Source organism: Apostichopus japonicus, chromosome 2 (assembly GCF_037975245.1).
Source record: "Apostichopus japonicus isolate 1M-3 chromosome 2, ASM3797524v1, whole genome shotgun sequence".
NCBI lineage: Eukaryota > Metazoa > Echinodermata > Holothuroidea > Aspidochirotida > Stichopodidae > Apostichopus > Apostichopus japonicus.
The window spans coordinates 9,441,082-9,458,283 of record NC_092562.1 but is presented as its reverse complement, the minus strand read 5'-3'; the positions used below and the strand labels follow the sequence as shown (position 1 = coordinate 9,458,283).

Here is a 17,202-nt window from a genome sequence, read left to right as displayed (position 1 = left end):
TGCTCAGATGGAATGAAGTGAACAAGTGAACAATTTGCAGCAAAATGTCCAATACACGAGATATGATAAGTTGTCAATTAAACATTTTCAAAAATTGTTCAATTGCTCAGTTTAAGCAACTAAGCAATCCAACATTTTTCTGTTTTTTTTTTTTTTGGATAAGATTTTATCTTGTTATTTTAACAATTTACTGAAAAATTTCACTTTATGGGCAAAGTTTTTCTTATGTTGATGGCCATTTTAAGTTTCCGTAGAATAACATTGAGCGTTTTAATTGTATACGTTGTACAGTAGTATATTAGGCATTTTTTTTTTTTTAGAGTATTCAAAATCACACGAAGTTTTGTAAGGTGGAGTATAAGAACCGCGAGATACAATTTCTTAATATGACAAGGAAAACGAGGTAAATATGACTGATTAAAGGTCAAGTTTGACCGAAAATTGTAGGTCACTCACAAGTAGCAAGAATTTATGAAAAATAGAGTGCCACAGTCGGAAATTCCGTACTCATAAGCGTACGTATACAATTTTAATCTAAGGCTGATGGGTACAGTTTCTTCCTCGTTATGATCCCCCACTATAATTTTCAGTTGATATATGTAATCAACATATTATGTTAAATTAAAAGTAAGTATATGTATCATCAACCTATATATGAAATTGATCGCAGAGTCAATCAGGCGTAATAGATTTAGGGAGGGGAAATTGATTGTGGGGTGAGGGGCTTCGAGTTCAAATACGTATACTCATCAAAAGTAGTCTGTAATGGCCCCAAATTACGGCATGCTGTAATTGCTGGAAGTTTTCAAAAAAGTCCTTTCCTGAAGGTGTTCACTCTCCATATTGTTCGCTGACATTATAAACACACACAACAAGATGTCTAAATTTCCCAGTTAGGTAAATTTCCTCCAAGGTGGTTAATAAAACAGTTTAAGAATTTTAACATAAGGTGACCATATTTTAATATGTAGCATATATGGGACCAATAAATCATACTTAGTATGATAGTAATATTTAGTAGTGTAGGGTCTACTCGTTTGTATTGGGCTTTAACCTAGTGAAGTTGCATATAACAAGGTTTAAACCTAACTGGAGACCAAAACTTCCCGGTATGTAACACCTTTCGAAAAATAAATGAAGAGGCGCGGGAGGGGCGGGGGGGGTGGGTCGGGGGTCGGACAGAGGATTCAAGAAATTATGTAATATATTGGCTTCTTAAATAGTGCAGTTCCTAAAGGGTCTACTCGTTTGTATTGGATTTTAATGCCTTCTAAATCGCTTAATTTTCAAACGGTTTCTGTGAAGACTACTATATTTCAGTCATACTTTCCCAAGCGTGGGCACAATTCTCCTAAGCGTGGGCACAATAAAGTTACTGTCACACATGCATATTAACCAATATGTATATGTGTATCTATGTATATGTGTCGGGGGGGGGGGGGTCGGGTGTCGGAAAGAGGATTCAAGAAAGTATGTAATATATAGGCTTCTTTAATAGTGCAGTTCCTAAAGGGTCTACTCGTTTGTATTGGGTTTGAATTCCTTCTAAATTGCTTAATTTTTCAAACGGTTTCTGTGAAGACTACTATATTTCAGTGATACTTTTCCAAGCGTGGGCACAATTCCCCTAAGCGTGGGCACAATAAAGTTACTGTCACACATGCATGTTAACCAATATGTACGGTTTCTGTGAAGACTACTATATTTCAGTCATACTTTCCCAAGCGTGGGCACAATTCCCCTAAGCGTGGGCACAATAAAGTTACTGTCACACATGCATGTTAACAATATGTATATGTGTATATATGTATATGTTTCAGGGGGGGGGGGGGTCGGGGGTCGGAAAGAGGATTCAAGAAAGTATTTAATATATAGGCTTCTTAAATAGTGCAGTTCCTAAAGGGTCTACTCGTTTGTATTGGGTTTTAATGCTTTCTAAATCGCTTAATTTTCGAACAGTTTCTGTGAAGACTACTATATTTCAGTGATACTTTCCCAAGCGTGGGCACAATTCTCCTAAGCGTGGGCACAATAAAGTTATTGTCACACATGCATGATAACCAATATGTATATGTGTAGTGTATGCGGCTGCGTACATTATACATATGTTGTCTATGTATATATGTTAATCGTACATATGTCTGTATCTGAGACTGTATCTGTGGACTGTATTGGCCGCAAATTAAGCAACTTGCAATAATTGCTAGGAATGTTCAAAAAAATACTTTCCTTGGAGGTCTTCGCTCTCCAAATTGTTCTCAGACATTCTTAATGAACACAAAAGATGACTGAATGTCTAGTGAGGTAATTTTTCTTCCAAAGAGGTAATATAACCGTTTAAGAATATTGACCAGGGGTGAGGTGACCATTTTTGAATATATGGCATATTTGGGCCAATACAGCATACTTTAATCCTTCTACATAACCTATATTAGTTGCATATAACAAGTTTGAACCTAACTGGACACCCAAACTTCTCCCGTAGCAACGTAAACACCTTCAAAAATTAAACGGGTGAGGGGGGGGGGGGGGGTCGGAGTGTTTGAAAGAGAATATAAGAAAGCATATGATGTATAGGCTTTTGTCTCACTTGCATTTTTTTCATGGGGCCTTCTCGTTTGTACATGGTGTAATGCCTTCCAAATTGTTAAATTTAAGAACAGGTTTCATGACAACTAGCCTAATATATTTCAATCATACTTTCCCAAGCGTGGGCACAATTCCCTAAGCGTGGCACAATACGGATCATATGTATATATGTGTGTGTTTAGTGTAAGCGGCTGCGTGCAGTACACGTTGTATATGTTCATTTTAATCGTTACGTCTGTATCTAGCCGGTAAGCAATAGGCCCTACCTACAAGTTGTTTTTCATTCTATATATTAATCTTCGTGGCATTGTTCCACTAATTTTGAGGTGAATGTTTGTAAAACGTTTCCAAGTTTGAATTCAGAGTTCAATAACATTATCTACAATAGAAAATTTTCAATAGAAATGAACGTGGAACACATTTCTGGCGTCAACATGTGTCATTTATTTACACTTGCTTTCTATCGCTGCAACAGAAACATTTGCAGCAATGAATAAGAGAGGAAAGGGAGAGCAAAATCGTTATTAAGTTGTCGCATTCCTGCAGTAAAGAATGCACCGTCTTAACTACAAATTTATAAATATATACTTTGTACCTCGTAAAACGTGTTTGGTAAAGTATGTTCTTTACTTTGAATCTTTTACTTGCAATTGTTTAGATTTTACACCCCAATACAAAACCAGTATATCCCGCTCCAATGGTTTGCTGTTTTGGCCCCTAATATGCCAGGTATTCAAATATGGTCACCTTTGATACAACAACAAAAATATTGTATTTGTATTACCACCCTTGAGGAAATTAACATTCAGTCATTTTATGTCTTTAATTTAGAAAGTATGAGAACAATTTGGAAAGTAAAGACCTCCTGGAAGGTAATTTTTGTAAACTTCTGGCAGTTATATATAGCGTACTATAATTTGTGGCATATGCAGACTACCTTTCATCCATTTAGCCACTGACAAATTGCTCAACTGGCAAGTATTAGCTTTGAAGTTATGTTTTCAGGATCACCGCCCTATAAGTGTGTTATACATGTGCACATAATGATAGCAGTGTTATACATATGAGCTGTTAATGTTACCCTAAAACTGTGGCTTTCTAGGCATTAACCCATCATTTCATGCTCACGACCCGACCTATAGCCAGATTGTTTAACAGTTCATATACTCCCTTAATGGGGTATAAGAGAATGTATAGCAAACGCTGATACGTGTGCGAAAATTATCAAAGGAAAAAAACAACCTCCCCGTGTGAAAAGAAAACAAAGAACAATAAGAAAGCAGACGTTAATTCAGTGAGAGTATACTATTACTTTCAAACGTATATAGTATCAGCAGGGAGTTGTTATGCAACTCCCTGGTATTAGTCAGCCATACATTTCGTATACGCTATTCGCGGTCACATTATTAACCCTCCTGTTGTCATGCAAGCAGCTTTGACCGCGTTTGAAAACAAGCGCGTTTTTTCATGCTGGTTTTGCTGTCGTTTGATTGGAGGATGAACAGCGACTGATCAGGGAGGTCTAAAATATCACCTCCCTGATCAACAGATGAGGGTTGTTCATTGCGGTTTCACAAATTCTCTACAATAAACCAATTGGATGCACTGTTCTGTTTGATACAGTATAAGGCAGGCCGTGTCGTGTATTTTCATTGTTGTATCTGCATATGCATCAAGAAGCAGATAAACCAAACACGTACCATACTAATCGGACATAAATAATAATAATAAATAATAAAAAACGTCAGGCCAACTTACTTTAACACATAAATAATTATACATAAAAAAGTTAGACAGACAGATGAGGAGACCCGTGTATGTGTCTTCTCATCTGTTTTCTCATGATTCCAGTGGTAGTGATAAGAATATCGGTCAGCCATGCCATAGCGCCAAACTTAATTCTTTGTGAGGGCGAGCTGTTTGTTGAGGTATTATGATCGAGGGCCCGCAACGTGAATTACGTTATAACTTACCAAAATGAGCAACCACGAGGAAATTTGCTGATACTCTCATAGAATTAGCTTGAGGAGTTTTGTTGGTTTGACGGCTGCATATATATATATATATATATATATATATATATATATATTTATAACTGAACAAAGTATGAGAAATACATTGTGAGGTACATATGGTTGTATGTATGTGCAAGCCATGCACATTCACGTTGAAAGATATATGCTGTATAAGAACAATGTCAGATATTCAAATATGGTCATCTTTGGTCAAATCCTTTAACTTTTTTTTATATTACCACGTGCACCCTGAAGGAAATTTACCTCACTGGACATTCAGTCATCTTGTATGTCCATTTACTAGAATTTCAAGAGAACACTTTGGAAGAGTTAAAACCTTTCTTTTTGAAAACTTCTAGCAAGTACTTTAGCATGCTATAATTACAGACGAACATATAATGAACCGAATAGGCAGATGATTGGCTCGGTAAAAATTACCCGTGGGTATAAATTAAATGTGACGTATATGGGCGTTGTAATCATACCGTAATCACGTTCTGTGTATTTTTTTGAAATTTCCGACGCTTAAGTTAATATTAATCATCTCTTAAATTCTGAATCTTTATTGAGTCAACGTAAGCGAAGTTGATGTAATCATGCTGTACTGACACTCGTGGTATGTGTATGCTCTGCGCTCGACGCGTAAGTGAATCGTAATCTTCCCGTAAATTCCGAATTCAGTGGAGAATACATTCAACGTAAACGCAATGCGTAAGTTGGTGTAATCATGCTGTAATCCCGTGGTGTGCATGCTTCGGAATTTCCGACGTGTATATCCTAAACATGCCGTACTGTGCCTGTTTCAGGTGAACGAAAATAACTTAAACTTGACGTTTAAGGATTTCGTAATCAATACGTAAACGCTGAAATGAACGTATTTGGGTATTTGTAAGTTAATTGTAAATATACAGTAAATTTTTTAACTGCACTCGTTTCAGCCAACGTAAATGTTGAAATTTTGTTCATGAGATGCAGTCACAGGGTAATATCATTATCGGAAAGATTGACATGAGAATTGTGTCCAGTGTTTATTTCATGGAACAATCAACGTTAACGTCATGCTTAAGTTTGGCGAAGTTTGTTGTAAACGCGTTGTATCTATGCTACGAGTTTCCGATGTGTAAGATAATCGTAATCCTGTCGTAAATTTCTTCGTGGCGAGATTAAGGTCAACGTAAACGTGGAGAAGAAATAAGTTTTAATAAATACGAAAGTAATTATTAACTTCCGATATGTAAGTTGTCATAAACGTAACGGAAATCTGTTGTTCCGTGTTTACAATGTTTACGGATGCGTAATCACATCGTAAACGCGTTGTTCCAAAATGTACGGGTTTCCGATGTTTAAGGTGACCGTAAGCAAGACGTAAACATCCAAGGACTGTGCTTACGATAACTTAAATGCGTGTCTTTTTCCCGTGAACAGCTCAACAATTCAGTCTCTTCGCCACCGCATCCAACATCATCCAGATGAATTTTTCCTGTTCCCTCACCAAACGCAGCACTTCCACGAGATTCAAGGGCCCGAGCGAAGCCTAACTGATTGCAAACAACTTTAGCATCATTAATGTCCCATGCATCATCACAGACAGTGCCCCATTCTCTCTTTAGGAAGATCTCAACACGTCCAGCTGTCTCGATGCCTCCAGCAAGACGAATGGAACCTTCCTCTGTAGAAAAATAATGAACAATCAAGATTTGCTACAATAATAGTATATTTTTGCTTTCTAATGCAAACCTATTTACCCACTTCCTTAATGTGAGAACTTAAACTTGTTCTGAATAATTTGCTGTTCACTTACACAGACTAACTCGCAGAGTTCGTAAGCACAAAACCTGTGAATTGATTTAGTTGCTAATATATATTTCATCATTGTTTCTATAAATTCAATCTGCGCGTTTACACAACATGTAGTAGCATCCCTTTAAACAGACAAACTATTAAAGTGATGCATGAGTAAGCCCATGTTCATATGACATATTTTTCATATGACAAATGTTTGAGGCTTGAAGAATGATTGTTTTTGCTGCACCTTGCCATCCTTTGATCTGGTGGCATTATATTGATGGTTTCCTTTGTCTGGACCAGTGATGAGGAGTCTCGCATGTTTCATTGATCACAAATATTCCTTTCACAGCACTATTCACTTTTCTACTGATTACTCACTCCAACACTTCCTTGATTTTACAATCCGGAAAGGAAATGTCACCATCACCACCTACATTCCAATTACTCATTCCATTCCATTGCATGGGGACCATTACCTACCGTTAATCCTCCTCTCTCAGATAATAATCTTTCATCCTCCATTTCTTTTATTCATGTTCACCAGATACTGTAGATTTACTTTAGTTTAATTACACCTGGGTAGTTAGCTCTTTGTTAAAAGATGGGTAGGGCATGTTTTCTAGGTTTGGGGAATAATCTCAAAGTTGAGGGGGCAGGATTACACATTAATATATATTTTTTAAGGCAAACAAAAAACAGAAATGTAACCATATCTGTGGGAGTTACAGTAGCGTGAGAGAAGAAAAACAACCCTTGAATCTCTACTGTGTGCACAGTTGTGATCTGTCAAATGGTCACAGTTGAGTTTGTATGATCCAGTGGCTTCATCAGTATGAAGTGTTTGATAAAAGAGCCCCCAAGGACACCAAACAAATATCCCACAACACTGTTATGTATTCAGTATTATTTAAACAGTGCAACACATATTCCACTGAAACTTAGAATAGCTGACTGACACACAAAGCTAACTTAAAGAATAATTTGAGTCACAAAATTAACTTTCATAAATTGTAGACCATTACACACCACTGCTATCTGCCCAGGTGGTGTTAACTATAACACTTTAAAATTTTGAGAAAATGAACCATTCAACAGCTATGGTTCATGAACTTAAGTGAATGCACTACAAGTCTAACGCACATATAAATAGGTCAGTCTCTCGGATGTAACACAAAACTCAAAGGTCAAACATAAATATTTGATGACAAAATGATATGCTTACAATATGTTACACATGTTTCCAGTGAAATAGTGCTAAAATGGCATTCAAAGATACTATGTTTTTAAAAGGAACTTAACGGAACATTTTTTGGTGGAACCTTTAAAATAATGGATAATATTTAGGCCCGAAGGTCGACCTTGAAGGAGTAAAAATAAATAAAAACCTGGCGTATGTTCGTCTGAAGTGAGTTGACAGATAACACCAGCATCTTCACCATGATTACAATTGTCGTAGTTTTTATAATAACACCTCAACAATTTAGCTTCTTCGCCATCGCATCTAACATCATCCAAATGGATTTCTCCTGTTCCCTCACCAAACGCAGCACTACCACGATAATCAAGGGCCCGAACGTAGCCTAACTGATAGCAAACAACATTAGCATCATTAATGTCCCAATCATCATCACAGACAGTGCCCCATTCTCTATTTAGGAAGATCTCAACACGTCCAGCTGTCTCATTACCTCCAGCAAGACGAACGGAACCTTCCTCTGTAGAAAAATAATGACCAATCAAGATTTGCTATAATAATAGTCTATCTTTGCTTTCTAATGCTAACCTATTAGCCAATTTCTTTAATTGAGAACATGAACTTGTTCTGAATAATATGCAGGTCACTTACACAGACTAACTTGCAGAGCTTGTTAATTTAAAAAAACTGTGAATTGCTTTATTTGCTACTATATATTTTATCATAGAATCTATTATTTTAATCTGCCTTATTACAACTTAAAGAACCATTTGAGTACAAAAAATAACTTTCATAAATTGCAGACCATTACAAACCACTTCTATCTTCCCAGTCGGTGTTAAATACAACAATTTTAAATTTTGAGAAAATTAACCTCTCAACAGCTGTGGTTCATTATCTTAAGTGAATGCACTCCTTAGTCTAACACACAGATCGTTCGGTCAATTCCTCAAATGTAACACAAAACTCAAAGGTAAAACATCATTTGATGACCTCAAAATGACATGCTTACAATATGTTACACATTTTTTTCCTGGGAAACAGTGCTAAAATGGCATCTAAGGATACTCTGTTCTTAATATGAACTTTAAGGAATATGTTTTGGTGGAACTTCTTAAAACAATAGATAATATTTAGGCCCGAAGGCCACCTTCAAGGAATAACAAAGAACAAAAACCTGGCATAGGATCCTTTGAAGTGAATTGACAGCTAACACCAGCATCTTCACCATGATTGCAATCGTCGATGTTATTATGATAACAGCTCAACAATTCAGTTTCTTCGCCACCGCATCTAACATCATCCAGATGGATTTCTCCTGTGCCTTCACCAAATGCAGCGCTCATAAAAAAATCAAGGGCCCAAAAGAAGCCTAACTGATTGCAAACTACATCAGCATCATGAATGTCCCATCCATCATCACAGACAGTGCCCCATTTTCTATTTAGGAAGATCTCAACACGTCCAGCTGTCTCATTACCTCCAGCAAGACGAATGGAACCTTCCTCTGTAGAGAAATAATGAACAATCAAGATTTACTACAATAATAGTATATTTTTGCTTTCTAATGCAAACCTATTTACCAACTTCCTTAATGTGAGAACTTAAACTTGTTCTGAATAATTTGCTGGTCACATATACAGACTAACTCGCGAAGCTCGTTAACATTAAACCTGTGAATTGATTTAGTTGCTCGTATATATTTCATCATAGTATCCATAAATTTAATCTGCCTTATAACACAACAGGTAGTAGCATCCCTTTAAACATACAAACTATTAAAGTGATGCATGAGTAAGCTCTTCTTCATATGACATATTTGTCAATATGACAAATGTTTGAGGCTTGAAGAATGTTGTTCTTGCTGCACCTTGCCATCCTCTGATCTGGTGGCATTATATTGATGGGTTTCTTTGTCTGGGCCAGTGATGAGGCGATATTCTCATGTTCCACTGATCACATAAATTCTTTCACAGCACCATAAACTTTACTACTGATTACTCACTCCAACACTTCCTTGATATCATAATCCGGAAATGAAATGTCACCCTCACCACCAACATTCCAATAACTCATTCCATTCCATTGTATGGGGACCATTACTAACAGTTAGTCCTCATCTCTCACATACTAACCTTTCATCCTCCATTTCTTTTATTCTTGTTTACCAGATACTGCAGATTTACTTAAGTTTAGTTACACCTGAGTAGTCAGTTCTTTGTTGAAAGATAGGTTTTGTGTTTTGGGAAAGTTCAAAGTGCTGGGGAGAGGGGGGGGGGTTCCGTTACTATATATGTTTTACGGTAAGCAAAAGAAGAAAAGTAACCATATCTGTGGGAGTTACAGTAGTGTGAGGGAAGCAAAACAACCCTTGAATCTGTACTGTGTGCACAGTTGTGATCCGTTAAATGGTCACAGTTGAGTTTGTATGATCCAGTGGCTTCATCAGTATAAAGTATTGGGTAAAGGAGACCCCAGGGACACCAAATAAATATCCCGCAACACTCTTATGTATTCAGTATTATTAAAACAGTGCAACACATATTGCACTGAAACTGAGAATAGCTGACTGACAAACAAAACTAACTTCAAGAATAACTTGAGTCACAAAATTAACTTTCATAAATTGCAGAATATTACAAACTACTTCTATCTGCCCAGGTGGTGTTAACTATAACACTTCCAATTTTGAGAAAATGAACCATTCAACAACTGTGGTTCATCAACTTAAGTGAATGCATTACTAAGTCTAACACACACATCAATAGGTCAGTCTCGTGGATGTAACACAAAACTCAAAGGTAAAACATAATAACTTGATGACATAAAAATGACATGTTTATAATATGTTGCAAATTGTTCAATAAAAAATGGTGTTACATATAATACAAGGATGCTCTGTTGTTAATATGAACTTAAAAGAACATGTTTTGGTTGAATTTTTGAACAATGCATTAACATGTAGGCCAGCAGGCCCTCAAGAAGAAATAAAATACCAAACCTGGTGTAGTTTCGTTTAAAGTGAGTTCACAGATGACACCAGCATCTTCACCATGATTACAATTGTCAATGCTATTATAATAACAGCTCAACAATTCAGTTTCTTCGCCACCGCATCCAACATCATCCAGATAGATTTCTCCTGTTCCCTCACCAAATGAAGCACCAGTACGATAACCTAATGCCCCAGGGAATCCTAACTCATGGCAAACAACATGAGCATCATGAATGTCCCATTCATCATCACAGACAGTGCCCCATTCTCCATTTAAGTAGATCTCAACACGTCCAGCTGTCTCATTACCTCCAGCAAGACGAATGGAACCTTCCTCTGTGGAGAAATAATGAACAATCAAGATTTGCTACAATAATAGCCTATGTTTGCTTTCTAATGCTAACCTATTAGCCAATTTCCTTAATGTGAGAACTTAAACTTGTTCTGAAAAATTTGCTGGTCACTTACACCATGCTTACACAGACTAACTCGCAGAGCTCGTCAACACAAAACCTGTGCATTGATTTAGTTGCTAATATATATTTCATCATAGTATCCATAAGTTTAATTCGCCTTCTATTAACATGTAGTAGCATCCCTTTAAACAGACTAACTATTAAAGTGATGCATGAGTAAGCTCATGTTCATACGACATATATGATATATGACAAATGATTGAGGCGTGAAGAATGATGGTTTTTGCTGGACCCCTTTGCCATCTTCTGATCTGGTGGCCTTATATTGATGGTTTTCTTTGTCTGGACCAGTGATGAGGATTATCTCATGTTTTATTTATCACATAAATTCCTTACACAGCACCATTCACTTTTCTACTGACTACTCATTCCAACACTTCCTTGATTTTACCATCCGGAAAATAAATGACATTTCACCACCTACATTCCAATAACTCATTGCATTCCATTGCATGGGGACCATTACTAACCGTTAATCCTCATCCCTCACATACTAACCTTTCATCCTTCATTTCTTTTATTCATGTTCACCAGATACTGCAGATTTACTTTTGTTTAGTTACACCTGTGTAGTTAGGCTTTTTGTTATGAGATGAGTAAGTGTTTTCTAGATTTTGGGAATAATGTTAAGGTTGGGGGGGGGGGCAGGACTACATATTACTTTATATGTTTTAAGGTAAGCTAAAGAAGAAAGCTTACCATACTTGTGGTAGTTACAGTAGTGTGAGGGCGGCAAAACAACCCTTGTATCTTTACTGCGTCGAGAGCTGTTGTGTGTTAAATGGTCACAATTGAGCGTGTATGATCCAGTGGCTTCATCAGTATGAAGTATTTGGCAAATGATCCCCCAAGGACATCAAATAAATATCCCACAACACCCTTATGTATACAGCATTATTAAAACAGTGCAACACATATTGCACTGAAACTAAGAATAGCTGACTGACTAACAAAACTAACTTAAATAATAATTTGAGTCACAAAATTAACTTTCATAAATTGCAGACCATTACAAACCACTTCTATCTGCACAGGTGTTGTTAATTACAACACTTTTAATTTTGAGAAAATTAACCTTTCAACAGCTGTGGTTTATCATCCTAAGTGAATGCACTACTATGTCTAACAAACAGATCATTTCGGTCAGTTCCTCAGATGCAACACAAAACTCAAAGGTAACACAAATTCATTTGATGACATCAAAATGACATGCTTACAATATGTTACACATTTTTCCAAAGAAAATAGTGCTTAAATGGCATCCAAGGATACTCTGTTCTTAATATGAACTAAAAGGAGCATGTTTTGATTGAATTTTTAAACAATGCATTAACATTTAGGCCAGCAGACCCTCATGAAGGAATGAAATAACCAACCTGGTGTAGGTTCCTTTAAAGTGAGTTGACAGATAACACTTGCATCTTCATAATGATTACAATTGTCGATGCTATTATAATTACAGCTCAACAATTCAGTTTCTTCGCCATTGCAACCAACATCATCCAGATGGATTTCTCCTGTTCCCTCACCAAACGCAGCACTACCAAGATAATCAAGGGCCCCAGCGAAGCCTAACTGATTGCATACTACATTAGCATCATTAATGTCCCATGCATCATCACAGACAGTGCCCCATTCTCCATTTAGGTAGATCTCAACACGTCCAGCTGTCTCATTACCTCCAGCAAGACGAATGGAACGTTCCTCTGTAGAGAAATAATGACAAATCAAGATTTGCTACAATATTAGTCTATCGTTGCTCTCTAATGCAAACCTTTTAACCAACTTGCTTAATGTGAGAACTTAAGCTTGTTCTGAATAATTTGCTGGTCACTTACACAGACTAACTCACAGAGCTCGTAAACATTAAACCTGTGAATTGATTTAGTTGCTAATATATATTTCATCATAGTATCCATAAGTTTAATCTGCCTTATAACACAACAGGTAGTAGCATCCCTTTAAACAGACACACAATTAAAGTGATGCATGAGTAAGCTCATGTCCATACGACATATATGACATATTTAACAAATGTTTGAAGCTTGAAGTATGATGCTTCTTGCTGCACCTTGCCATCTTCTGATTTTCTGGCATCATACTGATGTTTTTTTTTATTGTCTGGACCAGTGATTAGGCGAGTCTCTCGTGTTTCATTGATCACATACTTTCCTTTCACAGCACTAATAACTTTACTTCTGATTACTCTCTCCAACTCTTGCATGATGTCACCATCCAGAAAGGAAATGTCACCCTCAACACCTTCATATATATTCCAATAACTCATTCGAATCTATTGTACGGGGACCGTCACTAACCTTTAAATCCTCACCACTCACATATTAACCTTTCACTATGCATTTGTCTATTCATCTTCACCAGATATTGCAGGTTTTAGTTAGGGGACCATTAGTTTACGGACCCATTTGATGAATTCCTCTCCTTACAGTTTTAGTTTCCTCCCCTAAAAAACTTAACTCTCCTCTCCTAAATCATACGTGAGGAAAGAAACATTTGCGAGAAAACTAACAATTCCAGAAACTAACAGGAGCTGTTTAGTTATGCCTGGGTACTCAGCTCATTGTTGTAAGATGGATAAGTGACTTTAAAGTATTGGGAATAATTTCGTAGCTGGGGGAGGGGATTACACATTACTTTATATATGTTTTAAGCTAAGCTAATGACGAAAGGCTACCACATCCAAGGAATAAACAGTAGGACCTACCCTTACCCTTAAAACAGCTGTGGTTCATTAACTAATTTGGTGAATGGACCACATAGTCTAACACACAGAATATTAGCTCAGCTCCTCAGATGAAACACAAAACTCAAAGGAAAAACATAATCATTTGATGACCTCAAAATGACCTGCTCATGATTTGTTACACATTTGTCAATAACAAATGGTGCTATAATGACATCCAACGATACGTTGTTGTTAATATGAACTTAAAGGAACATATTTTGATTGAATCTTTAGACAATGGATTAACATTTAGGCCTGCAGGCCCTCATGAAGGAAAGAAAAAACCAAACTCTCTGATTTATTTAGCATTATCAAAACAGTGCACCATATATTGTATTCTTTAATTTTAGAACCGTGGGAGGGAGAGGATTGTTACACATTACTATATGCAGCATTATTACTGGGCAGGATTCTGCGTCCGAGATGCAATGTTTTAGCCAGCTTCCGAACTTTTATATCTGCGAAACAAACCCCAAGTACACACACACTCATAACTAGGCCTATGGAGGAATACAAATTTTTAAATGAAAAGTTTTCTTTCTTTTCGAAAATGACAACTTCTTCTGAAAAGGAACAACATTTCTTCCAATCCTTCATATGATTTTGTATGTTAACAAATAATAACAATCAACCGCAAGGTACAGGACAAAGTTGTGTGCTATAGGCTATTGTATGTGTGCAATAAAGTATCATAATGTTTGACCTTGTTGTCACATACATTTTGACGACAAATGCCCAAGGTACCAATACGCTAACATCTCTGATGGACATTGCGTAAACAATTTTTTACATAGGTCTACTGTAATTTTCGTGGAGCTAGTTGTTTTGCAAATACTGCACTTCAAAGCACCAAGGATAAATGTTGGATCAGGTTTTGAGGATTTGCGCATGTGTAGTTAAAACTGAAGTTTGTATGGGCCTATGTATGCAATATTAAAATGAGTTGTGTGGAATTTGATGTCCACAGTGTAGGTTAGGGGACGTTTGAAGAGTTGGTTGTTGGTAAAATCACTGCAAGGTCAAAGCATGGAGCTACTTTGAGGTTGGTGAGTAGGGAAGTACAAGGGCAGTTGAAAGAGGGGCAGGGCAGTAAAATCGGTCGAAAGGGCTGGGCGGGCGAAACGAGGGGCGGGTGGGGTTGGCCACCCTGTAAAACAGCAAAGCTAGGGTATTAGTATCTGCCCTATATATTGTGAAGAGCATTAACAAAGTATAGCCTACTAACATCATCCAGATGGATTTCGCCAGTTCCCTAACCACATGCTGCAATACCCATGATAACCAATTGGGGAATCCTAACTTCTTTCTCTTGGTTTCTATTGTAATTACTAAGCAAAGTCAGCACACACAGTACTGGAAATATCATTGTGGTCTACTAACACCTCCATACCAACATAACTAGTTTATACAACATGTGGTAAAGGAAACTAAACATCTACAAAGTTTACAAATCAAATCCTGCCCACTCATCAATAGGCATTACATCAGCACCCAAAAAAACAGTAGGAACCACAACCCAGCAGCGGACTGTTTAGTCAGCCAGTTTTATGAAAAAATGCTATATACATTGCAACCCACAGCAGAGAACATTTACGTTTGCAAATGTCACATTTATTCATTGCACTTCAGTTTTGAAAAGTTTTGAAAGATTAATGGAGCAAATAAAGAACACTGTAATACATTCACGGTGCGCTGTACATTTATAACGAGGAGTCGCAATATTGCAATCCCGCCATAACACAGTAAATGACAGTGCTGTACAGACTACAGAATGGGGGGAAATAGTAGCCATTGCCTACGAAATTTTAAAAAAATAGTTAGGGACAGCTTTTACAACTGGTATTATATCCTTTATCAGTGTTGCAACTCCAACATTTAATAATGTGAAAAGTATATCGCACGGAAATAAAATGTTGGTTTTTTCGTAATCTGATATCGAAATATACAATCCGATATGAAAAATAATGTGTAAAACTAAGTTGGCATGACGTTTTTATCCTAGCAGGATCAAACGTCAGGCCTACTTACTTTTACACATTCTCTTACAGAGGCTCTTTAGTGGATAAGCAGTTTGCTAACAGTTTGATTTTATTATGAATAATAAACACAATCCCGTACGTTTGCTTCAAGTTTTCATTGATTAACATCTGCGAGGGTAACCTTCCGATCGAACGTTGTTTCAAACGATTATAAACAGTAAGTCATGTGGGAGAAATCACATACCAATGCCCCATTGACTTTGGCGCGTGTGTCGCTGGAAATCAAACTTGCTTTAGTCGGTTGCGGTTAAGGAGTTCAGTTACTACAAATGGGCTATTTTAAAATGTATGGTACATGCCTTCAGGGGGAAAAAAGTTGCTTCGGGGTTTTTCGCAAAAATATGCGTAAGAATGTTTGCCTAATAAAAAAATACTGTAATGCAGTACGTACAACTACTGAGGGCTGTCGCCAGACATTTTAAGGTATTTTTAGGAGTAATTAGGCGCCTTGATTTCATCATTTTATTGCATTTATAAAATCTTGGGCGCATTTCAAACTGAACAGTTATTAAAGCTCAACCGTTCTCTAACCAGACTAGCCTATTGTACGTAGAACTAACAATGAACACAGCCCAGTGTTATCGTTTTATCTTTCCAGTTTTCACCTACGGTGAAACAGCCAAAGTGGTTCAAAAGTATATTGCTATGATCTTATATTTAGTCAAGACAATAAATCTTTCTTATCAATCGTTAAACATGAATAACAGGAGTTTTGGTTAGATGTCGTCCACTAGCTTATCGCGGGTATACTGTATGATGTTAACTGTCAAACTGGATAGTGAGGGACTTACGATACCGTTACACGGTAGATTAGCGCACCTTCCCCGGTTATGAATAGCGTTGAATCGGATGATCTACATTCTTCTCCCGTTGTGGTTGTGGTGAATCAAAAGCGGGAAAAAATACAATCCTTTATATGGAACGTAAAAATCGGTTCCACATAATCGGTAGCGCAATGGATTTGCCGATGCCTATTATTTACCGATTGTCTGATAATCGGCCCGATGCCGATTATCTAACCGATTACCGGTCAAACACTACTCAAAACTACTGCAAATAGGCAGATTGTATTCAAAATACATTTTAGACATATGTGACTGCTGAAAAAAATGACAATTATCTCCTTCGTTTTTCAAGTTAGAAGCGATTTTGTGTTGGTCTGGGTGTGCTTTGTTTTTATTCCCTGGTGGAAATTCCAGTTGAACTTTTGAACTGGGTTCAACTGGAATTTTCTATACGGAAATTGGCCCAAATTTGAACTAGGTTGAACTGGGTGAACAAGGGTTCCCAATGTTTTACTGGTTTCAACTATGTTTTACTGGGTTCAACTGGTTCAAGTTCAACTATGTTTTACTGGGT

The 17,202-nt window shown here is 37.0% G+C and overlaps 1 protein-coding gene across 2 annotated transcripts in view; it reads right to left on the bottom strand.

The window, feature by feature from the left end:
- LOC139977180 (scavenger receptor cysteine-rich domain-containing protein DMBT1-like) overlaps nt 1–17,202 on the bottom strand; it is a 54,515-nt gene that overhangs the window by 20,288 nt on the left and 17,025 nt on the right. The window contains exons 4-8 of one of the 2 annotated variants that reach the window (XM_071986421.1): nt 12,435–12,764; nt 10,589–10,918; nt 8,765–9,094; nt 7,778–8,107; nt 6,028–6,273 (exon numbers count right to left, since the gene is read on the bottom strand). In XM_071986421.1, the coding sequence (XP_071842522.1) occupies nt 6,028–6,273; nt 7,778–8,107; nt 8,765–9,094; nt 10,589–10,918; nt 12,435–12,764 (1,566 nt within the window). The remainder of the gene's footprint in view (nt 1–6,027; nt 6,274–7,777; nt 8,108–8,764; nt 9,095–10,588; nt 10,919–12,434; nt 12,765–17,202) is intronic. The other variant, XM_071986429.1, reaches the window with a different exon arrangement.